At 41.2% G+C, this 27,090-nt stretch overlaps 1 protein-coding gene across 9 annotated transcripts in view; it reads left to right on the top strand.

The window, feature by feature from the left end:
* LOC137128090 (chemokine-like protein TAFA-1) overlaps positions 1-24,480 on the top strand; it is a 99,836-nt gene extending 75,356 nt beyond the window's left edge. For 5 of the 9 annotated variants that reach the window (XM_067505784.1, XM_067505785.1, XM_067505786.1 and 2 more), the window contains 3 exons: positions 7,416-7,556; positions 17,011-17,135; positions 19,747-20,819. In XM_067505784.1, the coding sequence (XP_067361885.1) occupies positions 7,416-7,556; positions 17,011-17,135; positions 19,747-19,863 (383 nt within the window). In that variant the 3' untranslated portion in view covers positions 19,864-20,819. Of the gene's footprint in view, positions 1-7,415; positions 7,557-17,010; positions 17,136-18,461; positions 18,554-19,746; positions 20,820-23,113 lie in introns of those variants that run through there. The other 4 variants (XR_010914511.1, XR_010914509.1, XR_010914510.1 and 1 more) reach the window with 3 other exon arrangements.
* The last annotated feature ends 2,610 nt before the right edge of the window (positions 24,481-27,090 follow it).

Raw genomic sequence — 27,090 nt, 5'->3', positions numbered from 1 at the left:
CCATTTTCTAGGGCTCACAGCATCCAATTGTTTTCTCCCAAGGAATGTCACTTTTTGAAGGCTGCTCTATGGCGCTGTTCAAAAAGGCAGTTTTGTGATTTTGAATGGACAATTTAGTTGCTCATTTCACCATCCAACTCTCATTTAGAGTGAGCAGTGACCTGTGTCATTCAGACATTGGAGAGAGGTCAGGCACCGGCAAGTGTACTGCTGGGTGCAGTAAAACACAAGTTGTACAGCCACACCTGCAGGCTTGGATTCAACGGTTGCGTTGGTTTGTAACAACGCAAGAGTGTACATGCACAGACACACACCAGATGAGAGGAACAAAGTGAGAAACCAGAAACTACGAATACAACTTTGCTGGTTTTAATAATTTGTTTTTTATATAAGTGTGACAGCAGACAGTATTATCTATATAGTGTTTCTGGCTCCACAGTACACTATTCCTGTTTAAGAAAAAAAATTAGTAGGATGTAAGTGAGGGGACACAAGATACGTCCTCCAATTACATTAATGTTTTTATTTTATTTTTTTACCATTTTGTTGATACCATGTCAAAAGTGCAGCGAAGCCCTTCTAAATACAGAATACTGTATACCTGGCATTGCTTTTTAAGCCATCCCATTCTGTTTTTTGTTTTTTACAGTATATGCTCACTTCTGAAATCCTGTATTTGTTTCTTTATTTTTTAACCTGCCAGCTATTAGTTTTCATCACATCTGAACAACCATGTGAGGAATAAAAGCTTGAACTGACATTTAAGCTATAATGGTTTTCAGCAGCCTGTAGTGCTCCTCCCTCCACTAGGCATGAGCTTGGCAGTGGGTCCTCTTCTGACGGCCTGAGTCCGTGACACGGACAGTTATATATGCCGGGGCATTACAGCGCCCTTCTTAATCCGGTTTGTCACGCTGCTCCCTCTGGACTGGGGTAATTTCATGGTGCTGAACTGGTATCGATAGAGCCTTGGTAAATGAGGCACGCAGCAATTGTTAACTTTAATAACCATAAAGACGTGAGCATTGGAGTCATACAGGCCCATGAGAGGAAACCCATACAGGTGTCCAGCTGCCCCTTGCATTTCTTATTTGTGCTAATGGAATTACCTGTTAAAGATGTCAAGAATATTACCACCAGTGGTGCAATTTTTGCACTATGCTTTTCCTATTCAGTCAACTGGAACCTAATTGCTTGTCTTTTTGCATGAAGAATATCTGGTAAAATTAAAGTGCATACAAAGAATACTGGCTTTCTCATTCATCAAACCGATTCACAGCAGGTTTCTGTAAGTTGGACCAACTGTAGAAGAGCAGTATTCAGTATTCTGTAGGAGGAAGATTCAGAAGTAAGCCGTACCAGGGGAAAAAACATTGATTCGTGTGACTCCAGTATAGCTTGGTCAGGGGTTCCTGTCTGTCAGCTTGAGCTCTGGAGTGTCTTTCACCCCACTCATCTCTCCTTCCCACCTTCCCCCTCCCCCTCTCCCTTCCCTACAGTAGGTTTGTGGTAGCTCCAGGCAGCTGCTATGTCCACTTGTTTGTCTACTCCCATTACTGTGGGTGATGCTGCCTCAGGAGAAAAGTGAAATCCAGGCCACAGAAGAGTCAGTGAGAAACCAGCCCGAAGCCTTCACTCTCGCTGAGGTCAGAGAAACCATATGGAGTCCTACAACTGGGTCCTTGGCACTTGATAAATGATGAATCCACTCCAGCTCTTGATGCATCAGTGACACATGGGTCAAAAGGTCTTTAGGTTAAATGAATAATGGCTAACAATTCCTAAGATTAATTTGTTTGTTATTCTTTGTGACAGTCCGCACTGTAAAACATCCCAAAGCTGGCATTCCTCCCACTTCTTTACCTGTGTTTAGCAGTGAATGGTGCAAGCTCCTCAGGTTGCCTTTCTCCTTGAGGCTACCTTTTAGTATTCATTGGTGGGAGTCAGCTCTCTCTGAAAGGGCTTCAGAGTGAGAACAAGTGGTCGGGGCTTGAGCCTTAGTGCATGATTTACTCTTTAAAGCCAGGAGAAGTTCAGGGCTACAAAGAAGTACTCCAAGTACACACACTAAGAGGGGTTAATGCTGTCTTTTTTGCTTTCACCAACAAACAGCACTTTCTCATGACTGACACGTCTTTACAGTGACATGCATATCAGCATACTGCCACTCTAACACTGTACATAGACAGAAATATGCACTATGCTTGTCGTCCTTCTCTTTTGTCTTATTCTTAATGCATCACACATTTTCCCTTTACTGTGTGAGGTGTGATTTAGGGAGCATTGACTCCACAGAAGACACACTTCATCATTAAATTATAGCAGTGAGGTTAAATTCAGCTTGTCCCAGGGATTTCACTTCTCACAACATTCATTTAAGCCAGTCCTGTTGTCCTGTAATGAGGGTTGTGTAATTTCTGATAAAATATATAAATTATATCAGTTGCCAAGAGGAAGGACATGAAAAGTTGTTCCCTGGCACTGCCTCCAAGGCCTCCATTTGAAATCCACTCGACAGTGCTTTGTAGCGTGTTTAAACATTATCCTAAGTAATTGTGGGGGTGCTCATAAAGTTTCAGCTTGATGTTAAGCAATGGAAAGCTAAAGTCTGATGAGCATCATTAAACATATATGCAGAGGGACAGCTGGCCAAGAGCCACTTTGATGCTTTTACCTCTTGAAATAGATCAACAACATCCTCCTTCTTCTCTTCTTTTTTTCTTCCCTCATGTGAAAAAAATATAAGTCTAATTGAGACAAACAGAACAGAGCATTTTAACTTTTGGATGTATCTGACAACCTTTCAGTCAGATGCACCATAAAAAAGGGGGTCACTTTCCATTATGCATGATTTCACAGAAAAAAAAGCTGATAGAAGCAAAGCAACTCAACTCAACAAACAATCCGCCGCCTAATAAAACTTTATGGCGGTTTGAATAAACTTGTCTGGCATACAGTACAAAGTAACTTTGTTCACTCGTAAAAAGCGTTTAGTGCCTGTGAGAGTCTGAATTTGTCTTCCAAATGCGCATCATTTTTAGCAATAACTTAAAATGCTGCTCTCATTCCACTTCCTGAATAAGAACTGAGTGTAACATTTCCATTTCTTAGCTCTACACGTCTACATTTTTTTTTTACTGCCAATATGTAGCATAATTCCTGTTGCCACCTGAGATGTAAATTGACAATTAGAAACACTAAAACAGTGGATAGCTGACAGTTTAAACAGAAACACAGGGGAGCAACAACAAGGAGGAATTACAAAGAAAGCTGGACTGATGCAGCAGCTGCCTGTCTGGCAAAACAAAGCAGGCACTCCAGCATGCAGGCGGATACGGCTCATTTTCACCTGAGTATACACTGATTAAGTTGTTATGATGAGTCCTTGAGAGGCTTAAGTTTTCCCGGCTGCTCTGTTCCTTCCCTCGGCCATATGTCATTACTTAATAACTGTAGCAGTGAGGGAAACAGTGTGAGTGTGTGTGTGTCTGTGTGTCTGTGAGAGAGAGAGAGCGAGAGAGAGAGAGAGTGCTTAAGAGAGAGGCAGTAGAGAGGAGGCGACAGAAATGCTTACCAGTGGTGAGCCAGTGATTACTGCTCTTAGCCACTCTGCATAGATTATAGTTGTTCATTTTGATGCCGAGCCAAGGTGTAGTGGAAAGAGTGTGTTTTTGCGGTGACATCATCACAAGCACCTGCATTTATCTCAGAGTCAAAAAAATACCGAATGCAGTGAGATCAGAAGGCGATCATTTGCCAGTAGAATATGATTTTTGTCACTCAAAGGATAAAAAAAACTATCACCTTCAATCCCGTCCACCTGGTGAATAAACTGTCATGGGTTTGATTGTGACCTTGAGTTTATACACAGAGTAGCTCATCATAGGACGCGTGTTGTTGTTCTGGATGGTGACTAATCTGTCTGAGTTTTAAGCATCCAAGGTTTAACTGAATTGGCTCAAGTAGTCCTGTTGGTATCGTTTTACTTGAGTTTTTATTGATCCACTTCCTGGAATCCTTACTCTTACACCTTTTATGAAACATGAAATAGTAATAGATTAACCCATTAAAGCATAACACATATCCCCTGTTTGTTTTTTCTCTATCAGTCATACACTCTGCTCCGGCTGATTTTCTTTGGCAGAAGGCATTTTTCAAACTTCTTGTCATCTGTGGCATCTGTATCTGTAATTCTGAGGAGTCATAAATGTATTTAATCTGTGGCAGCAACAACACATCCCCTAATGATACTTCTGCCTGTATCACTATACTTAACCTGAAACAACAAAACAGTTTGGTTCCGACACTAACTCTAAAAACGTATTTAACACTCAGCCGAACAGCTTTAAAGCTACAGACCAGACAATGCAACACTCACTGTTGCAGTTGCACTGCCTCCCAAAAACAATAGTTATAAAAATGCCTAAACATCTTTAAAGCGATGGATGTGTCCAACGTTTTTTTTTAAAGCATCTTTAAAAACTAAGTAACTTTTCCGACTCCACAAATCTCACAAACACCCTGCAGAAAACACTTATATGAATCATGTGTTTTTATCTCTATCTCTATCCACATTTTACATCCTTCCCTCATTAACAGCCCCTAATTGGCTGTTGGGCTAAGCTGAAACAATGAAGCATCGATTTCCTTAAACATAATCACCTCATCCAGTCATTTAATGACTGCTGTCACTGTCGGCCGGCGAGAGAAAAATGAGCAGTCGATGGTCCCATCGATGCCCTTCACCTCTCCTCACCAAAGGCTAGAGTGCACAGCCACCCACTCCATCTTTGCAGGTTGGTTTAACCCCTTTAGCTGCCCGACAGGCTCTAAGCACAACATCCATCACAACGTGCAGTCAAGTTGTTAGGATACCATATTTTATAAGAATGCACACACCGTAACTATTGTGCACATGTGCACACTGTATTTGGGTCTTTTTGGCTGGCACAGTATCTATGGGATAACAACAGATAACATATGCATAAGTACACAACCCACACAAATTCCGACACTGATAATGGACGGTCATTTACCTCACCTCTGATCCCAGCTACCTGAATGGGACTGCGTCTAATCCAAGTGGCCATTCGTTTTCTAAGTGGCTCTCGTGATTAGCTCAGTAGAGTCATTGTGAATCCATTTACACTGCTCTCTCCCCCACATACCAGATGGTTCATGGTGATCACACCTAATGTCCACCTGGCTGATGGCTAGACCTCAATGCATGGCTTGAGGCATATGTGTGTATGTGAGTGTATGTCAGAGATTTTGCTGGCAGTAATTATATTGATTATAGTGGTGATAATAATCATGATAATATGTTCTTTCCAAATAAAGTGTGTTCAGTCAAGTCAAACTTATTAGACTTTCAACTGAAATATCACTTAAACTGTGTAATGAACCAGTGTTTTTACAAGATTTAGCCTGACAAATCATTGGTTATTAATATAACTGATGCTTTTGCAAATCATATCAGTGCATTGTTAACATCCCTTTTAACTAGCAGTTTCTTTTAATAGGGCTAGAAAACTATCTGACATTCAATTCTCAATCTTAGGTTGCAACTGAGAAACAAATCTTCAGAGATCAGTACAACTCATATTTAAATAAGTAATATATGACTGTAAGAAAAGGTGTGCTTTGTGGTCCGATGTCAGATTTTTGCTGTTACAACTCTGCAGTGCTAACCTGTAATTCAGCTAGCTGACAGAGCTTAATGCAATTCAGTGTTCTGTGATGCAAAGTAAAGTCTTCTGTTATTCAGAGATCTACACTGACTTGAAAGTAAGTCTGTAGGTAAGAAAGCTGTCGGTAAAATATTCAACAAGCCAATACATTGTGGGGTTTGGGGTTTTAGCACACTCAAGGGAATTTCCTCTCTCACTTTTATAGTCTGTGTTCTCACTCCCCCTGCCCAGAAATATCTAACAACAAGCGCAGAGAGAGTGACATTAATGCTGCACGACAGCACGGTCCAGCAGGACTGCAAATGTTTGCCTTTTAATCCAGGACTCGCCGGCCTTTGGTCTGGCCACGGCAGACATTGATGGGAATGGGAGAAGAAAACTGTTGCCAAACTTGTCTAGGCTGCTGGGAGCTCAGTTCCGTAATTCATGACTTGAGCCATTTCAAACATTTGCACAACCAACTCAGCCAGAGAAACACACACCGGTTGTTGTCATGCCAGTGGAAGCAAGTGCGTCTTCTCACTGCAGACAATTGGATGTCCTCTTTAAAACTTGGTACGGCCAGATGAAATAAGGCACAAACAAGATGAAATGTGTCATTTGGCTCCCCTCTCCTCTCCTCTCCTCTCCTCTCCTCTCCTCTCCTCTCCTCTCCTCTACTCTCCTCTCCTCTCCTCTCCTCTCCTCTCCTCTCCTCTCCTCTCCTCTCCTCTCCTCTCCTCTCCTCTCCTCTCCTCTCCTCTCCTCTCCTCCGTCCTGGGATGAGCTCCAGTTTAATTGTTGGATGCCGGTGTCTCTTGCAGTGGCTGTCACAAGAAGATAAAGAGTTTTTCCTGGGGCATAAGAAAAGGGGAGAGCGGTGATGGAGGGCCGTTCTCCTGCAGCTCCGTTGGCTGCATTAGCCCCACGCTTTATAATTGTGTGACGGGGGCACTTCCAGTGGCTCCCTCATTACTCACTGGCTTGGCCAGTCCCTGGCAGCGAGTCACACCTTGTCCTCTAGCTCTCTCTTTCGCTGCCTGTCTCACTCATTTCAGAATGTCCCTCAGTGCTCTCACCCCGTGTACCTCCCCTGGGCAATCCTCCGTATTGTTATTTTGACCCAGTACCGCCAGTGGCGCATATCGTCTTCTCTTTTCACAGAATTGTTTTGACATCCTCTTTTGTCAGACAGGGACCTATTGTACAGCATTTGCTCTGACTGATAACACCTACTCTATGCTTTGGAGTTAATGATTTAGTGTAGCAGGAGCCTGAGTCTGTATAGGCTCAGTCATGAGACTCAAAGGGGGCAGCTATCTAAGTGTAATGGTTGCCAGGTTTTACTAAAGAAGCCAAGTTTAAAGATTCTTTTTTTTTTTTACATATTGACATATGGATGGTATCAAGGATACCAAGACAGGCACAAATACATGATAAAAGTACGATGTGATCATCGGCGGCTTATTCTTATAGAGGGAGAACACCACTGAGTGAGAGGCAATTAGATAACATAATTGAGATTCTTCAAGGGCTAATTTGTTACACATACTTACAGTGTAAGTGCCCAATGATTGCACTGTTATGTGCCTGACATGATTTGATGTGAGGCAGACGGGGTCCCCTAAACATTCAGCGACATTACTTCCATCGTCGAATACTCCTGTCTCCAATATACTGCTATACTATTCTTGCTTCCTATTAATCTCTCATATGTACTATCTATATCTTTGTGTCTCTCTGCAGAGGGGGGTACATGTGAGGTGATTGCCGCCCACCGATGCTGTAACAAGAATCGTATTGAGGAGCGTTCTCAGACAGTCAAGTGCTCCTGTTTACCAGGAAAAGTGGCTGGGACGACACGCAACAAACCCTCCTGTGTGGATGGTGAGGAGATCTCTTGCGTTTTAACACTGTGCTGTTGCTGTCTAATTATTAATAAATGCTCTTGTTGGTAATAAGAGTTTTTTCCATTGCATGTCAGGATATTTTACAACAGTGTAAATATAACAGCTACAAGAACTATTTACATTGTTAGCTCTACAAACAAAACATATGATTAATTACAATGCAAAATGTGGAAAATATTATTTGTTTCACCTCAGTCAACTATAACATTAAAGTATCGTCAACATCTGTATGCATAAATACTAATAATACACTAACATAATACAAATGTAATACTTTATATTGGTATGGCTGTAGCATGGTTGTAGTTTTATTATGTAAAATGTTAAAAAGTTTTACTTCTTTTACTGCTTATACTACTAAATCTGAATCCGCCTTTCATCAGTGAACATTAACATAGTTTCAAAGTGGGATATTCATCAGGCTTGAATTTATTATTTTGTTTTTTTTCCTCTGCAGTCTCTCTGATTTGTATGTATACAAATAAATACATTCAACAATTAAGCACCCAGTTGTGCTATGCTGCTGCAGGGCTGTTGAACACCTGAGCAAGGAGCACGTTGCAGATCACATTACCCAAGGCAACTGAAGGCTGATGGAAATAAATAACTAATAAACACAAATCAGGGAAGCTCCAGGCTAATGCACCTGAATTACCTCACATGAAGAAAAAAAGCAATCACGCAAGGGCATGTTTCATGAGGAAAAAAGAAAAACAGCGTCAGGAAGTCACAAGTCTACTGAGACAGAAGTGCGTTAACTCCAAGGAGCTTATTTATTGCTCCTCAGTCTCGATCTTGCCACCTCCCCCACGAGCAGAGATCAAAGTCGTCTATCTGGCTGGGCTTTTGTAAAGGAATGACACCAAACTATCTTCATTATCGGTGATTTAACATGAAGGACCAGACAGGGCTGCTCAGTAGGCTTCACAGGGTTGGTTAACCACAGCTGTCTCAAGAAGATCCTGGAATATGAATTAGATATGAGTTACAGATGACACAAAAGAACTTTCTCTTGGTTTAAGAAAAAAAAAATTCCCAAAACCCTATAAAACTTTTCAGTGAACAGCTGAATCATTAGTCCTTGAGACATTTTGTTCAAAAAACTTATGTTGTGTTTGCCCTGTGGTTGCAGACATCTCCTGAATGAAACATTTACTGAGCTCTGACCTTGAGATGGAGTTTTTTTAGCAGACTGTGCTGTCCTTGTACAGAGAGTCAGACAAGCGGACACCGTCTCTTGTGCAGACTTTGGAATCCCTTTGTGTTCAGTGAGATTGTGTCTTTTTCACTAAACATGGCCTATACAGATTTTAATAAAATTTCCTAAAAACTTCAGACTTATACATGTCATTGAATACCATTACGCTTACAGCTCAGTCCTAGATGAAAACCACATTAGCTGAATGTAATATAAACGGTGAATTTCATTTAGTGCGTCAGGCCTTTACCTTGAGATAAATAAATCCATAGACACTGTATAAAGTTAAAAAGGGATACACCGATCAAAAAAACTAATTAATGCTCTGAGGAACAGAGGAAGAGAAATAAGAGATGTTGTTAACACTTCATGCCTCTGTGCTTCGGGGCCCTGCAGACAAACCTTGCTGTTAGTGTATTGATCACCACGCACTTATAGAGAAAGTGGTAATAAAGATGGAAATGACAAGTCACTGAGCAGTAGGCTACAGTAGTCGGTACCATATCACCACACAGAGTTAAGGTGACCCAGTCTTGTAGTAGTTTTATTTCCTTTAGTTAGGCCCTTTACCGCTGCTCCTGGATTATTTCCACCTGCTTGAAAGTGCATCATCTGTTGATTTTTCTTTTCTTTTTTTTTAAACACACTGAAACCAACATGGGATAAGGGTTGAAGGGCAAACAAAATAATTATGCAATTATTCATAAGAGCTAATTTGCAGTCAAAAGTGTCATGTGTTGCAAACACACCATTTAATTAAGTGTTTTTTGTAACAGTGGGAAGAAATTGATACAAGGGGGAGGGGTGTGCTTTGTTTAAGAGGTTTTGATTGTCTAGCAGAATCCACACCTGAAAGTTGCGAGTGTTTGCTAACTGGGGCCCCCCGGGCTACCCGTGCTCTATGTGAGGGATTATAGACTTGTGGAGTCAGTGGTCTGTCCCCTCAGCAGTGCACCAGTCTGGCCCAGATGGAGCTTTCTCCCCAGGTCCCGGTGTTATTAATGTTCCATCCAGATGAGGAACGATGCTGCAGCCAAGCTCATCTTGCTAACCCCTGGGGGACACCTGCTGCCACTGTACTATACACGGGTCATGTTCCCACAAATATATATTTATATAAAAATTGCTTGTGGTCTGATATAACCAATCAGAAGTATATCTTCAGAGGTCATTTGAATTGGACACGCATACAGAGCCTGGAGGAATGAACACTTCTTTATCTTTGGCCAAATTTGCAGAAACAGGCAGTCTCCCTGATGTGCTCTATTATCTGTCATTAGTATCAAACTCTGCATCAAAGCACAGAGTGAAGATCAGCCCCATTGTCAAGTGTTTGCAACCTTGTGGAGACAATCCACATGGGGTTATTTCTGTTGCTACTGGTAACTGTTCTGGTTGTTATTAATTTATGGAGATGTGACGACAGCTTGTGTTGGGAGACGTCATACTCTGTGGGGGTTGCTGTCAGATTACCCCTGTAGTGGGAATTGATTATTAGCTTTGACAAGGAGAACTATGTCCCAGTTATGTCAGGGCCAAAGAGGCTCTTAGTAAAGAACATTCCTTTTAACAACTCAAACGCTCATCTCTCCAGCCTCCCTGGGTCGATCGCATGCACTCAGATTAGGCGCTCATCACTGCACCAATGCCTTTATCCCCATGCATGAGACATGTGAGCATAAACATACACACATGTATGCATATGCCTTAATATGCTACAACTTTGTGTTGTCATGAAGCTGCTTTAGCTGTAAACTCTTTCAGCAAGAGATGCACGCAGATGCCCGCTCACTGCTGATCACTGATGGGGAATGAACCCTTCTGTTTGGCTGCAGGCGCATATAGCCGAGCATGACAGGTTGTCATGGTACATTTGAGATACATCCAGGGGGAGACACACATGGACGCAATTTGAGGGATGGGACAAAGAGTGCTGCAGTTCTTCTGCATACATTAGTGGTCACATTATGAATTAAATCACAATTTCATAAGCATGCTATAATATGATGCACAGTATGTTACTGTCTTACAAAAATAATGAGTAGCACCATTATTGTTATTAGCGGTTGGTTTCCTGCTTGGCAAACGTTGTCCTTCCTTGTGTCTTGTGTCTTAAATTTTTTTTCTATACATGTTTTGTTATACATGAGCCCAAAGTGGTGACATCCGGGACAAACAGCCAAACGGAAATCTCCTAACCTCCTCGACCCTAAAGTACTACTCTCATAATATTCCACAGTGCCCCTGCTACTCTACAGTATTTGGTTGGTAAGACACATTCCTGCTACAGATATCGCCCGAGGGGAGGGACAAAAAGCACATTATGTACAATAGAAAACAATAACTCATTTCTCTTACTGACAAACACATACACACATAGACAGAAGGGGAACACAGACAAACCCTCCTGGGTCAAAAAAAGTTTTTGGGGAGTAGAAGATAATGATTACAAAGACGGTTCTCTCTTCCTTCATGGCCACATCACGGTGAGCTCTCACAGAACTGACAATGTGATTAAACTGTGAGGGTTTTTGTATAAGGAGGCAAGGGGAGGTTTGACGGCAACAGGGATTTATTGCAATGATGTGTTATGGTACAGAATCAACAGAAAGTTACTCCTACAATGGAGTGACAGACAGAGCACAGTACAGACAACCGACATTCTACACAAAAACAATTATTAAGGACATAAGACTAGGGCTAAGTGGCTGTGGTAAACCCGGGTGGGAGGGGAAACAAGAGTGAAGTGCATAGATTGATGGGAATAGAGGAAGAAACACAGACAGAGAAGCAGCAGAGAGGAGGAGTGCAGGTGTGTGAGTGGGTAGATTGGTGAAAGGAAGGCCAAAAGGTGGATGTGGGTAGAGTCCAGTGTCAGATCCATGGCATAAACTCTCAACCTTTAACCTGCCAGGAGAAGATCTGACCCTCAGCTGCAGCTGAAAGTCTTCTTAGTTTTCTCCCGTTTACTTTCTCTCCATTTTATACACAGCATTACATTTCCTTTCCACTCTGACTTGTGTGACAAGTCTGCGGCTGTGTCGAGATAGAGAAAGAGAAAGAGAGAGACACATAAGGCAGATATGTCAACTGTGTGGGAGATACATTTTTCATGAGTTGCTTTTGTACCCACATAAAAGAATGGAAATAACCACACAACAGAGGGAGTCATTGTTCATACATTAATAGGCATGTACACACACACACACACACACCCACCAGCTCCTCGGAATCAAAGTTACTCTCAAGTCACTGATGCTCAAAATACGCACAGACACACCACAAAATGAATCATAACATCAAATAAAAGATTTGGATACACTGGATTTTTAATATAATTGTATGTATTTTGTATGCATACAAATATTATGAGAATTTGATGGTGTTGTGTGATCCGTGTTGGATTAGCATTTTGCATTTTACATGACACTTTTACTTGAATGTATCTCAGAATGTGCAAATTAAGAAACCGCTTTGTGGCATTTTTAATATTAATCAGATAGGAAATAATACCATGAAAACATAGGAATTCATCCTTGAGTCTGTGGGGTGTCCATTACAAATTCAGAAATTCATAGAAGCTACAGTATGTGATTAGAAAGCCAAACTGTATTTTCTGAATTGCTAATCAAACCCCAGCTCTCTTTTCTTAGAGGGGCAGAGATTAATGCAGAATAATGACTCTCTGAAGTTGACCTCAGGTTCAAGGGTCCAAGTCTCAGCCCACTATAATTATACACTTGCTTCATTTTATTCATGCTCCCTTGACCCTTACAATACTTGCTGCTATTACACAATGATTTCAATCATACCTCTGTCCCATTAGGATGGAAGTATTTTATATTTTTAATCAAGCACTTTCCTGTAATTCATTCAGTAAAATGAGAGAGTGGTTACTTGATTAATGGACTGTTTGCTTACTTGCTTGGTTTTATGGATAAAAGATTGAGCGATTGGCTGTTTGTCTGCTTAATAACAGTAATCAGGAAATTTGTAGAGCACTGACGTAACCTCATCAAAAAAGAAGAAAACAGACAAATACACAGGTGACCTGAATAAGTCAGTGAAGGAAAAAAGCTGAACTGGATGTTCACCGTTATCTTGTGGGAAGCATTGATTCTTCACCCTAAACTGTAAATTGAACCTAACAAAATGGCATGAGAATTTAAAGCCTAATTGCTTTCTCCTCCAGATCTTGACTGAAACCAACTTAATGTTATGTTATGATTAAGTCCACCGCCGTGCGACCGCACCAAGTTAAAAAACATTAACTATTCATTAAATCCACAGACATGTATTCACATTTTGACACAGACAGAAATCAATTCTCTTCCTCATCCGTCAAGGTGTTCAAACATTCTGCTACCTGGCAGGGACGTGTCAGCGAGTTCAATCCATCACAGAGCCCGCACACCAGTGATCTGACAGATGCACTTGTAAAAGGTCTATCGCCTCATGTTTTTCAATCAATTCTAGTCCCACTTTTGGGTTGTTTGTCCATCAAAGCTAAAGACTCCAGCCTGCTACATGGTTAACATCTTGAATCAAAATCTCTTTCAGTCCTTGCTTGCTAATTATTCCTAGCTCATCCGTCATCTTTGACAGCATACAGCAGCTACGTTATGGTGGCATGCGAGGCTCATGTTAATTGGTCTTGGTGAAAATGCATCGAAGGCTTACATCATGTATACAGATGATACTGAAAGTTAATAGTTAACTCTAAGGAAAAGAGGACACACAGAAGTGGTAAAGTTGCTGATGTTGGAACAAAGGTTATACGCTCAATGCTGACGATTGCACAGGGAGTAGTTTAAGTAAAACAACTGCTGGAGGTCAGTGGTCACTAGAGACTGATGCATGGATCGCAGCCCAGAGATGGCTCTTCTCCAGTGGTCAAGGTCAGAGCCAGATGGCCTGGCCTGGGAGCATGGGCATGAAGTGTGTCTATGTTCACATTAGGCTTTACTTTGTCTGGTTTTTATTTTTAGGTGTCATACAGTACTTGACATCAATAATTACGTGTATTTGTCAAGTTTTCTGAGATGAGCCTGTTGTTGTAGACATAGACTCTCTGAAAAATAATTTTAAGGCGTTAAGATCAAAATTGACCATGAATATTTATAAGAAAGATTTTATAGTCCCTGCTCTATAAAGTTTCCCTCTCCCCTTATTACACGATAGAAAGCTGTCAAGATATTAATCTTGTTGATTTTTTGAGTTGATTTTTTAAAGATGCTGGATTATCTATATCATCTGTTGTTTTCTGTGCTGTGAAAATTGTTCTTTGCAACATGATTTGAACCCAAATCTGCAATCCTGCCCTAATTTACAATATCGATGGCAAAATGTCAAGACTCTGTCCATCTATATTTGGGGCATATAGGGGCAGCGCTCTCCCAGACTGAATATTTTATTTTCAGGCTAGGGAACCGCATCTACTCATGTGGTCATGGAATGAGAGAATTTTCTCGATTCACATTATTGTCAGTTAAATATGATGTTTAACTGCTGGACACAACACTTCTACTTCCCTGAAAAGTCCAGTCTCAGCAAACGTGCACAAGATGTGTTACGTTTGCACATCACACACACGGTGCAAACTGGAAAAAAAAAACAGAAAACATAGCAAATAAGCAAATAAGAAACATGAAAAGAGGAGATAAAAATGTAGAAGTTGAAAACACAAAGCTAGCATGTAAGTGTTTATCCGATTTGATCCAACAACACACTTTTCACACTAACCACCAAGCAACCACGTTGCCCTCTAAACCTCCTGGGCATGAAAACACTGCTAACACCATAGAAAATACACAGAACCACGTTACTAATGAAAAACCAGTAATCCATGGGATGAACTATTGAGCAACCAGCTGGTGGTTTTTTGCTGTTCACCAATTCAAAAGCTTTGTATAGAAATTAAAAATTGCTTATTGTAGAAATAAATAACGAAGGGAAGAAATAATACTATCAAACTATTACTTGACAGGCCTTTATAGCAGCCATTTTCTACACTCTTCTTGTATGAGTTATCTGAGCTTCATGTGCACACAGAGAGTGAGGTGAATTCAGTTCTGTGAAGTACAGTAAATATCATTCAACTTTTATGCAAAGCAGCTCCCATTTTTCAGCCGTTTGTGTGAGGCAGCCTGCCTCCATTTTGCTTTCTTTCCTCTCTCTTTCTTTCATGTTTCATTTGAAGCAATTGATTTTTATTTTGCTGGCATTACTATACCATTTTCAAGTAGATTCTACATTCAGTTGAATCTAAATCCTACTCAGTCGGTGGTATAATGAAAAACAACTTCTCGCTCCCCCCTGCTTGCTTTCTGGTCTCTTCCTCTTTCTGCAAACAGAGTGGCTGCGTCATGGCACATCATCATCACTCGATAGAACTGATTAAACACATCTCCTCAAGCCTAGTCATAATTTGCCACTCATCGAAGACTTCCTGCATAGTTATGATGTTGCACCTAAAACACAGCTCAATGTAAACACGATTAACGATGTGAAATGCAAATTTACCACATTGATGAACGCGCGGAGGGAGAAAAAGCAAGATAGCAGGAGCACTGTGGATGATGGACCAAGTGTGGTAATTAGTGGTTACGGTAAACAGCCATGGGGGAAGCCAAAAGGCGGGTTCACAGCTGGTTAGTGGATGCTCTCATTCTAGTGTTCAGTGTCCTCAGGGCTCATGGAGGGAAAAGGGAAGGAGGAAGTCAGGAAATGCAGCAAGTTCACTGAACAGCAGTGGGGTGTATCTCTGTGTCCAGTCTTTTTCTGGTATATATTTGTGTGTGTGTGTGTGAGTGTGTGTCTGTGTGTGTGTGTCCATTCACACAGAACCGCACCACACTTTACTGCTGTGCGAGACTGCACCTTAACCGTCCTCTTCCATCAGTTGGAAACAGCACGTTGCTCATACTCACAATTGATTGGTGGTTGGCCTGTAACCTTGGCAACACAGGCTGGAGGGGAAAAAATATTTTTTTCCAAAAGCTTCAAAAAACAGTTTTGAAAAATGAAACAATACTAGTTGAACTCATCACATTCACCCGATCATTTGACCTTCACATCTTCCTTATTTCACGATGATGAAAGGAAAGATGCTCTCTAGGGGTTTAAATAGAAACAAATATACTAAATGCTTAAAAAAGTCTGTTGGAGGGGAAAAGATGACTGATCGTCTGAGAAATTCCTCTGAACTTTTCTGGTTTGCTGTCAGAAATAAAAGGAAAGTGCGAAAAGGTTTTTTAAACATCATAGTTAATAAATGAATCAGAAGTCGACTTTGAAAGGATAGTTTAGATTTGTGGTGATATGATGGTATGTTTGACCCAGAGAGAGGTTCCACTGCTTGACTAAAGTTCTGTTAAAAGAGAGAACAGAACAATACTGAATGTCTTTTTGCAACAGTGAAGTTGTAAATAACTGACAGTATTTTACAAAAGTACAATCGTATGTAGAAGAATAAAGAAACACATTTCCTCATATGACCGACTATAGGTAAATAACATTTTATTATTGTTGCTGAAGAACATCTTTACAGTGTTATCACCCTACAGACGCCCACCCCGAGTCATAAATATAAATTGGGGGGAGATGTGAACATATTTGTTTTTGTCATATAGCTGGAGGAAGAATTCAGTTGATGTTAATGAGAGGCAATTAGTTTTGATTAAAAATGAGATAGCTCCCCTACATGCAATGTAGCAATATCAAAACAAAATAATGATTAATTGCTGTTGATATAAGACATTATTGTCGACACCAAAAGTACCCATGCAGCAACGATACAATTGCTGTGAGGCCAAAGATGAGGCAAATCATTCATTTAGAGACGCGGCTGGGAGTTGCTCATAATATGTTGGTTCTTGTGTATGTGTGCACAAAGTGTACAAATGTGTCTGTGTAGGATGTGTACACTAAATATGTTTGCGTGGGAGACTTGTGCCACCTCCCACTTACATTTTAAACTCTGGTCACTTCTTATTCTTTTAATTGCTTGTTATTATTATTTACTTTGTAATTCCAATTTTTAATTATCATTATAAATACAACTTAACTTTATCTAATGAATTTGATATTTCAGATTATTTTCTATATTTTTTATCAGTATCTTTCTTGTAAATGTCTTTCGGCATCTGTATTTGGTGCATCAATATATGCATGTGTGTGTACACGAGTCATAAACTAAACAGCTCTGTTACATGTCTCTGCTCACCTTTTCTAGCGTCCATTGTAATTGGAAAATGGTGGTGTGAGATGGAACCATGTCTGGAGGGAGAGGAGTGTAAGACTCTGCCTGACAACTCCGGATGGATGTGCTCCTCTGGGAACAAAATCAAGACCACAAGGGTGAGACAATCAAACGCACTTGCACACACAAAAACACACACACAACCTTCAGCACCAATGCGTCCACCTGCATGAACAGATCTACATTCCCGATGCACAGAGGCACGTGTAAAATACACACATATTGTATGCCTGTTCCTGTAGATCCAGTTGCGCACTTGCAGACATATTCATACATGCACACCAGCACAACTGCACCATTTTCACACAGTATAGAACAAAAATCTCATGTTCTGCATTTCCTCAGACACAACTAGAGGCTTGTTTGAATACTTCAATAAATGCTTTACCAACTAAGTACACGCGTTATTTGTAATTTATCTTTTGTCAACTGAACAATCAAACAGGCACAGTCTTAAACTTGCGAGTAAAAAGGATGTGTACAAATCACACTGTATAGAGAATACTCAGAAAGCACTGTGCCCTCTGTCTAACAAGGTGAATGCTGTTGAGTGTAAGCAACCTATCCAAGGGCCATAGTAGTAAAGAACAAACATAAAGCTGGCAGTAAACAAACAGGTGGGCTCTGCCTCAGGCAACACTTCTCTCAGAGATAAAGTTAACGGCCACTCTGCTTCTCTACTGCCTTTTGGCTCCGTAAACTGACTCCAAATGCGGCATGCAAAAATAATGAAGGGAGTTAAGTCCTCGAAGCCAGCAGTTCAAAACTCTGTGACAGGTTGATCACCCGATTTGTATTAATTTAACTGACTCGCTCCACACCCCTCCCAACCCCCCTGCCTGCTCACGATGAGCATCCGCTCCACCCAACCCGTCTTCTCTTACTGCTTGGTGACAATGACTTTGAATATAGGCAAAGACTAATGTGACGCTAGGGTAACAGGGAACAGACAGTGAAGGTTAGACCACACAGGGCTTCCCAAGGTTGTTCTGCAGATTTATATGCCAGCAGATAGACATAAAGCTTTCCCTGGGCCCCCACAACCGCCACAGGCCTAAAATTTTAAGAAAGAAGTTGATCGAATGAGGTCTTGCCAGCCCGTCAAGGTAAGGTGCAGCACTTGGTTCCTTCTTAAGAATGCATCTCTAATTCTCAATTCAGTCCTTTGCGCAATATAAACTGAATCGAATTCAATTAATGACTATCTTTATATAAAGATATATTTTATTCATATTCTATTAGTTACTGTAAGATTGTAAACTTTAATGTACAAATTGAGAAAAAGCATTAGTAGATACCAATGAGTAAAATAGCTTTGGTCTAATTTAGCCAAAAACTTTGGAAAGGGGGGCCAAAGGTCAGGCCTGAAGCTGCTTTTATACCCAATACACACGTGTCCTTTTTTCTTGACCCTCTCTTTGCAGAACACCCAGCCATACTCCCCTTTTTAGCTTCCGGAAGCAAAATGCAGAGGATGCATCAACAGAAATTGAGCTGCATTCTTGCTTCTGTAAAGGTTAGTCTTTTTCTAAAGCTGTTCTTTGTTTTTCTTTTCCCGTCTCTCTCACATCACTCTATGCACCTCAGTGCCGGGCGGTAGGAGTGGGACCAGCTTATGTTCAATGACTTCTCATTAACCCAAATACACAGTGCAAAATAATCAAGTGTGTGTTTACATGCTGTGCATGACTAGTCAGGCGTGACACAAATACTGAATGCACCACCAACTACCGTAAATATTTATCACCCTGCACAGGCAGTGCACACAGAAATAAAAAGTAAGTTGCTGCACTTTTCACATAAGTGGTGAAACATGTATTACGATTGTATACAGTAGATGAGTACTATAAATATCAATATGGTGTAGTAGCATATTAATAGAAAACTGCAGACACACACACACACACACACACACACAGCCAGGTCCTTCACTCAGAACCTTACTGTCTGTGATCATTGTGTAATAGCAGGATCGGCCCCTCTTCCTTTCATTGCCTCTTTTGTTCCATGTCCTGTTTTTTCCATCGGCCACTGTGTGGGTTTGATTACAGTGCCTTACACTAGTCTGCCAATCCCATTAGGCACTAATCTGTGACATGCTACTTGCTCCTCTCTGTGTGTGCCCATCGTTGTGTATACACACACATGTTTGATGTGTTAGATATGTCGGTGTTTGTGCGTGTATGCTCACATGTGTTCGCGAGACCCCTGGGCAGGCCTCTTCTCTTTCGTTGTGTGGCTTCTTATCAGTGGCCACTTGATATCCTGATCCCCCTCTGAGGGTCTTGTTGAAGCAGCTATCAGCACACAGCATAGCCCACAGGCTACATGAAAGGCCTTTTATCCTGCACTCTGCTCTCTTTTTTAATCAACATTCCTCATTCACCTGGCTCTCAGGCCAAATTGCCTCATTTGTATTTGTTCTGTAGCAAGCCAACAAACCCACAAAACAGCATTGTTTTCTTGTTTGTTTTTATAATTTTCAGCCATTTTATTTCACCTGCAGGTTGTCATTTTGCTCTGAAAAGCATCAGTGAAGCGCAGGGAAGCGGGCACACACACACACACACACACACACACACACACACAGACTCGCCCCACACGCAGACTTCATTAGCATCTATCATAAAAACTGGCATGAACGGTAAAAAGCCAAGCAAACAAGTGCCTGACACCCATGTTTCTTCTTTTTTTCTTTATGTCTTTCAGAGAGGGAAGCCTTCATTGCCTGTTCTGCAGCAGCAGACAAGGCAGGCCCTTTTGTTTGTGGAAGTCACAATGAGAGTGAGGCTGGGGAGCACCTTCCAAAACACTCGCCCACCATAGATCTGCATTACCCGCTCCACTGGCTAAATAGATCAATCCATTTCTACTCGCTCCAAACAATTATACACCTTAAGAGAGACAGGCTGAATGAGAGAGGCTGTAATGAAAACACCTTTTCCTCAACTCGTTCTCTCCCCTGCTTTTGACGCTAGTGAAAAGAATTATGTTCATTTGATGACTTTGCTGTTAGCGTGTTAGAGTGAATACGAATATGTCAGTATCAAGGCAGGAGTGTCAGACATACATAATGCAACCCTCATCAGGCATTCAATGAATTTTAATGTTTTTTTCAGTAATTTCACTCTGCAACATAACCACTTATTCATTTACAGTAAAACTGTAAGGACGAATTTATGTTATTGCTCAGATTAGTGAGTGCTAAGCATTGCACTCAAGTTCTTTGACACCAATATCTTTCACACTGTACAGTGTGTCCCTTCCACTAGTCATGTTCAGAGGTCCACATGTCACTCATTAAAAAGGAGCACAGAACACTTTCTCAAGCAAAATAACACACTGTGACAAGATGGAGCCCATCTGTGAGACGGGTTCAGAGCAAATGCGACCTGCCAGCCGATGCATCCCCACCTAATTTGTCAAATCAGGAGATCACTGTTGATCACAATGAAATCCAAGCGTCAATGCAACACACAGTTCAACTTCACCGAGCGTTCACCTGCTCCACTTCTTTGTGCTTGACAACACCTCTCCTCCTCCTTCACGCCTGTATAATGGCATTATGAAGACAAAAGTAACATTATTCGTGTTAAGAATAATTTACTTTCTTGAAATGTGTGAGCTAGCTGATGCTGCCAATGCTGCCCGTGTTGTCACCCTAACGACATTTTTATACCGGTTTATGGTGGAGGAGTTTTTTCCTAGTGCTACTGATTAATTTATACTCATCGTCTTTGCTTTTTCCATTGTCAATGTCACATTAAATGGATCTTGATGTATTTTGTTGTCTGGAGTATTCTGTTATTAGAGGGTGCTCTTTAGTGCTGTTTGAAGAGATTTCTCAGCTGGCATGATTGATTTGTTCAGCACTAAATGAGAAAGGGGAAAAGGGTAGGCTGTGTTTGCACCAAATTCTTTTGCTAAGGCAATTGTCCTTGGCTCCTTTTACTAACTGAAGTCTGAGTAAATTGCAATTTAATGCAGCCAGCAAATTAGAATGCAGACAGGTTAGTTGCCAGCAAAGATGGGATAGTCAGGAAATCCTTGAGCAAGCCACTGCTACCTGCTGCACTGTTCATTTGAAGAGACAGAGGACAAAAAAGAACAGAGGACACTTTTAGTCGCGCACACAAGCACACACACACTGACATGCATACAGGTTGAAATGACAGCATTTGCATACAAGCGCTTTTCTACCACTAACAAACCTCTGGTGGCTTGTGTCTGAGATGGAGAGTGAGCCACAATATGTGGAACCTGTTACCGCTCTTGTTCTGGCAGAGGTCATTCTCTGCTCCAACATTAACAAATGTCGGTGTACAGCAGATGATACAGATGCAAATGGTGGACAGATGAGCCCAGTGGATTACTGTGGTTAGGGAACATGGAAGAAAAGAGCAAATCTGTACTAATAAAGATGTAACAGGACCTGGAGGAGAGATCAACACGTAAAATGTGACACTTTGAAGCTATTTAGAGCACACAGAGGAACTACCTAAATAGGCCTCATGTACTGTGAAGTGTTTCTTTAACTGTGGGGGCTGTGAGACAGATCATATGACATTTGTCTAAGAAAAGATTGTTCTTTTAATTAATTTTCAATTAGCCAGTTCACATCTTTCCAGCGATGCATCTATTGTGTCAAACAAAGTGTCTTGCCCCCACAAAAAGTGCACATTCCTGCAAATCTGTTATTTAGTTATATAAAATCTATTAGGATCAAGATCAAGCTGGATCGAGATCAAAATGATTAATAATATTCTTGAGTAAGTGCATTGGTTTATGTGAACATGGTCAAAATGGAAGCAGAAGTGAAAACATGTCTATAATTGATAAAGGTAAAGAGTTAGAAATTGATAAATGATATTTTATTCTAGGAACTTTTTTAATTAGTTCATTTTGATGTGGACGCTGGTGAAATAATTGCAGCCCAATGTCTGAGGTTTTATAGAATAGTATATAGCTCTATATGAGTGCGCTGCATTGTGTTTCCAGACATTCTCAATGTTGGTGCTAAATTAAACTGAAATCCTAACTAAGAGAGTCTCCTTGTTTTTGTCCCCTTGTTCTCTGAAACATAATCTAAAAAAACTCAAGGTACCTCTACGTACAGAAAATGGTTAATAAAGTTATTTGGCTCTCGAGCTCTGAGATTCTCTATGTGCTACAGCTCACTGAGTCCCAAGCAGCACCTTCCACAATCAAATCCACACACCTGGCTGCCACCTGCCAAGCCTGCTGGAAATGTCATGGCTGTATTTCTTAGTTGAACAGGATTATGGGATTTCTAATTGGCCCCACAGTGTGCAGGGACTTCATATTTCTCCCCTGCAAAATCTTCTAAGTGGAAAATGTGATAAAAGCATAGTAAAGAAATATTCTGCCAAACATTAGGCGGTCATGAGGGCGCAAAGAACTTGACCATTTTAACTGTTGTAGACACCATGCACACACTTTTTATTGAGCTCCAGGTTGAGCAGGATGCTGAAAAGCAGAATATTCAATAGCAGTCAAGGTTGCACAATGTACCATTGAAATGTGTCCAGGTCTGCAACTGAGGCTGAATAGGAGTCCCTGAACCAGAGTCACGGAGAGACAGCTCAGACTCCATAGCGGGGGCCCTGATCCCATTTAGCCATGCCAAATTCATTTTGTCAGGTTGCAGGAAAATCCTTAGTTTTGACTGACTGGCTTGCTGTCTGTAAAGGTGCAAATGAAGGGTGGAGATGTGACTAAAATGGTCTGAGATAAACTTAAAAATGTGTGTCAAATTGTAAAGCAGACATACACAGCATGGAAACACACCAGCCTTTTTTTTATAGATTTTTCCTACATTTCCCAATATGCCTGTAAATCCCAAACACTCATATAAGCTGTCTGTTTTTAGTAGAAGCAGAAACCAGGAGGTGAGACGGGGCTCTACAAAGCCTCCACAGTTCAAAAGGCTCCCCCTTGATTTTGAACGCGAACTGAGCAATTCCTTGGGGTTTAATCCTCGAACACTTGTATTTCTTTGTTCTATCTAAGTGTCTGTGTGTTTTCTCTCCTCTCCTCTTCCTCCTCTGTGTTGCAGATTCATCCCAGGACCTAACAGAGAGCTCCCATTGCAGGGCTGCATGCCAGGCTCTTCCCCTCATCTACCCTTTCTCTTCCCTCTGAACGGACTATAACTATTACATCCATGGCTACTGACTGGATTACCTGGGACCACAGAAAGGATATCTACTCAGATAAAACAGCTTTGCTTGTGTGGTGCAAAGGATTTGAAACCGGACTAAACCCCTGTTTGATCAATGAGCCCCATGTTGGTGACTCTCCTCTTCACACAGCTGTGGCCAGTTTCCGACCTTCTCTCTCCATCTCTCTGTCTCTGTCTGTCTCTGTTTCCCTCACTCTGTCTCCCCCTCGACAACTGAATCAGCTCACAATAGCAGGAGTTATTTAAAGGTTGTTAAAACATTATTTGAAGACATTTGCCTCGTCTGCTTGAAGGTAAAACCAGCTGAGGAGCGAATAAGGACCCGAACACAGGATCTGAGGAACTGAGGGAGAGAAGTTACCCAAACATCCTTTTATTTCTATGTGGAAGACATTTGTACTGGACTGCTATGGCTGCTTCAGCAGAATGGCTTTGCTGGGACTGCACTGAGGATAATCAGCTGAAAAAAGACAGGATTTTCAGTGGCAGTGACAAATAGCAGCCTATAAGAAATTAATGAAGAATCTTTAAGATGCTGTGAGGCCCTCCCTCATTGCCTCACCTGTATCCTTGATGGACATTTGAATTTGACTCTTAATCGTGGGCATGCCCAATGTAAATTCATGAGCACTTCTTTGCTTTCTTTGTAAAATAGTTTGTGTATATATACATATAAATACATAACATATGACAGATCCAAGAAGCTGAAAAATTATATTTAAGACTATTAGGGGCTCAAGCCCCACGTTGGATTATTGATGAACCCCTGAATAGGACTGCTTTGCAGTGTATGCTTGCATTGGAAAAAGCCACAGTGGAATCACTAAAATAAGTATCGGTCACATTCATCAATCAACAGCGTTGTTGGTTAAGCCAGAAAATGCTTGTAGTTTGTGCAATGAAGAAGACACTGTATAATCCTGCCTCACAAAGGAAAGCAGCACTAACGAGACACCCTGAGCCTTCCACTCAGATACATTTGGGACTTAGTACAGCAGCAGTAAAACTTGGAGCGCAATCGGACCGTTAGTGTGTATTTCAGCTTTGGAGAATGTCACGGACAGCTGCGTAACTGTGTTTGTCATGTAGATCTGCCTCTCACGCACCAGAGAGGGATGATTTATTCAAATTGACAGTGAGAAAGTATTAGTCACAGTGGTGAAACATACAGTTATCCCCCAGTAGATACAAGTACATTACAGGACAGCCTTATGAGAAATAAATACGGTTTTCTATACTGATATGCTGTCTCCCATTCTTTCATAAGGTAGCTCATATTTTGAAAAATGTTCCTCAAATGACGTTTTGATATGTTGTAATATGTGGGTGGAAAAACTTGTCAAAAGTTTCATTTTTATGATATGTTAACATTGTGAACAGGGTTTTTGCTTGAGTAAACAAGCAATCAACAACAGCACCAGGCGAGTATGAAAATAACAACCGAGCACACACATGCAGTAAACACACAAACAAATATGTGATGCTTCATTTCTACAATTCCCTTGGTGGCGGAGTGGATTTATCAGAACAGCACATTCAATTCATTCATGCAATTAGAATAAAGATTTCCAATATTGTGCCAGGCGAAATTCCAGATGATTTTCAATATCAGCCTATTCTGTCGGCTGATAATAGGTCCGTTTCTTTTCCCGGCGGACACACAAGTGTACATTCATCATTTAGGAATTTGGCTAGCTTCGTGGAGCCCAGTGCTTCGCTGAGCAGTCACAGAAGGTGTGAAGAAGACAGACACATCAATCTCCCAGTGGTCTTGCCAGAATCCTGAAGGAATATGCAAAGAGGGAGGGAGCAAAAAGCAGAAGCGTCTTTTTTTCCTCTTCAATGAGCTGTTCCCTTCTTTGTTGTCTCATATCTAATAGAATTCACTGTCCTGCGGTCTTATTGAGCTTGTGCAAAAGAAAATTATTCTGGGAATGAGTTTGTGCAAATTATGAGAGAGAGCACTGGAAATGAGTACATGTAAATGTATGTGTGGATTTGTTTAACTATGCTTCTGTGAGTATTTTTAGACAGAGTACTCAGAGTTTTTGAGTCAGGCATCCCACAACGACATGCTGCGAAGATTATCCTCAAATTCAGTGCTTGTGTAGAAAATCAAGGGATTTCTCCCTCCCTACTTATGCAAGTTCTAAGTGGATTTTTACTTAAAAGGTGCTTGGGGATCAGAAATGGAAGAGGTGCTTTTTCTTCATTCTCTTTTATGCACTCCTTAGCTCTATCCAGAAATGATGGAGTCATGCTGTGGAGGGAGGTCCTGCTCCGTTTTAGGCAGAGCAGAAAGGAACACAGCATGAATAGATAACAGGGGCTCGGTCCTCCTCCCTCTCCGCAGCGCTGTGCAATCTCAAAAGAGAGACATCCATCACTTCCTGCCGACCTCCCACCGAGACATAGAGACAGCCATGTCCACATCACGCTGGACGTCTAATCAACGCCTGACGGCAAGGACGACCTTTTTTATTCACCCAAGACGTGTGCACAAGATGCCGGACAGTCTTGGTTATAAAAACTTGCATTAGTAACTTCCAAGGGTATCCAGAGTAAAAATATTTTGCCCTGTGTAGAATAAAAAGCTTCATTGCTTTTAGGAGCTTTTAGTAGGAATCTCCACTGCTCTTTGACAGCACTTCCTGTCTTTGCACTTTATCACATTCATATTCTTTAATCATTTTGTACAGCAACCTATAATTTGTGGAAAGGGCACAGTCCTTACCTGTGGGGGCTTTGTGGTTTATAATTACAGTCATTATGGGCATGACTCACAGAGAATGTCGCCTTTACAATGTACATCCACAGGAGCTGGACAACTAAGAGCGTCTCAAAATCATTAATGACACTAAAACTTGGTCACAATAATAGCTATTCAGTGACTTCAGGCATTATTACCAGAGGCTCTTGTACCATGAACAGTAATGATATTAGGCAGGCTTATGTTGGAGTGGATTCATCATTAAATCTTTTAATCACTGGACATGAGAAATATGAAAATGAGATGTCATTATACACAGTATCAGCACCATCATACCTAATACGTTAATGAAAAGGCTGTGATCTTATAGTCATCAAAAAAGAAGAGTATGGGATAAGATGACAAACGAACTTCTAGTGTTTGTTGAATTAACCAAGGTGACAACTGCAAAGGAGAGAGTATAGATTAAAACACACCAGTGCCCTGCTGCAGTGCCATTGTTTGTAACAAATGAACACCCATTCTGATGGGTACACAATATATCACTGTCCTAGTCCCATGACACTGCACCATGCCCGCCAACCACCAATCCACTTGTCAGCCAAATGACCTGCCAGTCCATGATTGTCAGCAGCTGCCATAATGATAATTTATTTCTCCACTGCTTTACCGTTTGCCTCACCTTTTTTCCCCTCCTGTTTCAATCCAAAACCGAGCGACTTGCAGATGGTTGAACAATGAGATCCATCATGTTCTACATGAGCAGCCGAGCGTGACAGGTCTCGTGTCACCACGGACACCGGTGTCGTCACAGACCATTCTCCCTGGGAGATTTCAAACTTCACACTTTCCCATTAAACAGAAAGCATTTTTCACAGCAGTGCCTCCACACAGCTGGACCAGCGTCAAACTTAAGTGTGAATGCCTGAGAGCAGGATTTGGATAAGAGAGGGATCAGCATGTGAAAGAACCAATGCTGTGGAGCATTACTTGTTTACATATATAGCTTTATAAGCCTTATTCCGCCTTTCACAAGTACATTTAATACAAAAAATTAAATGCATTGCATAGTAATAAACTATGTTGACAAATACTTGATTTCACTTACTTCTTTTTGCAACTTTTACGTAGTAGCCACACA

Source organism: Channa argus, chromosome 5 (genome assembly GCF_033026475.1).
Source record: "Channa argus isolate prfri chromosome 5, Channa argus male v1.0, whole genome shotgun sequence".
NCBI lineage: Eukaryota > Metazoa > Chordata > Actinopteri > Anabantiformes > Channidae > Channa > Channa argus.
The sequence above is the reverse complement of the archived record's forward strand: the minus strand, read 5'-3'. Positions and strand labels throughout refer to the sequence as shown.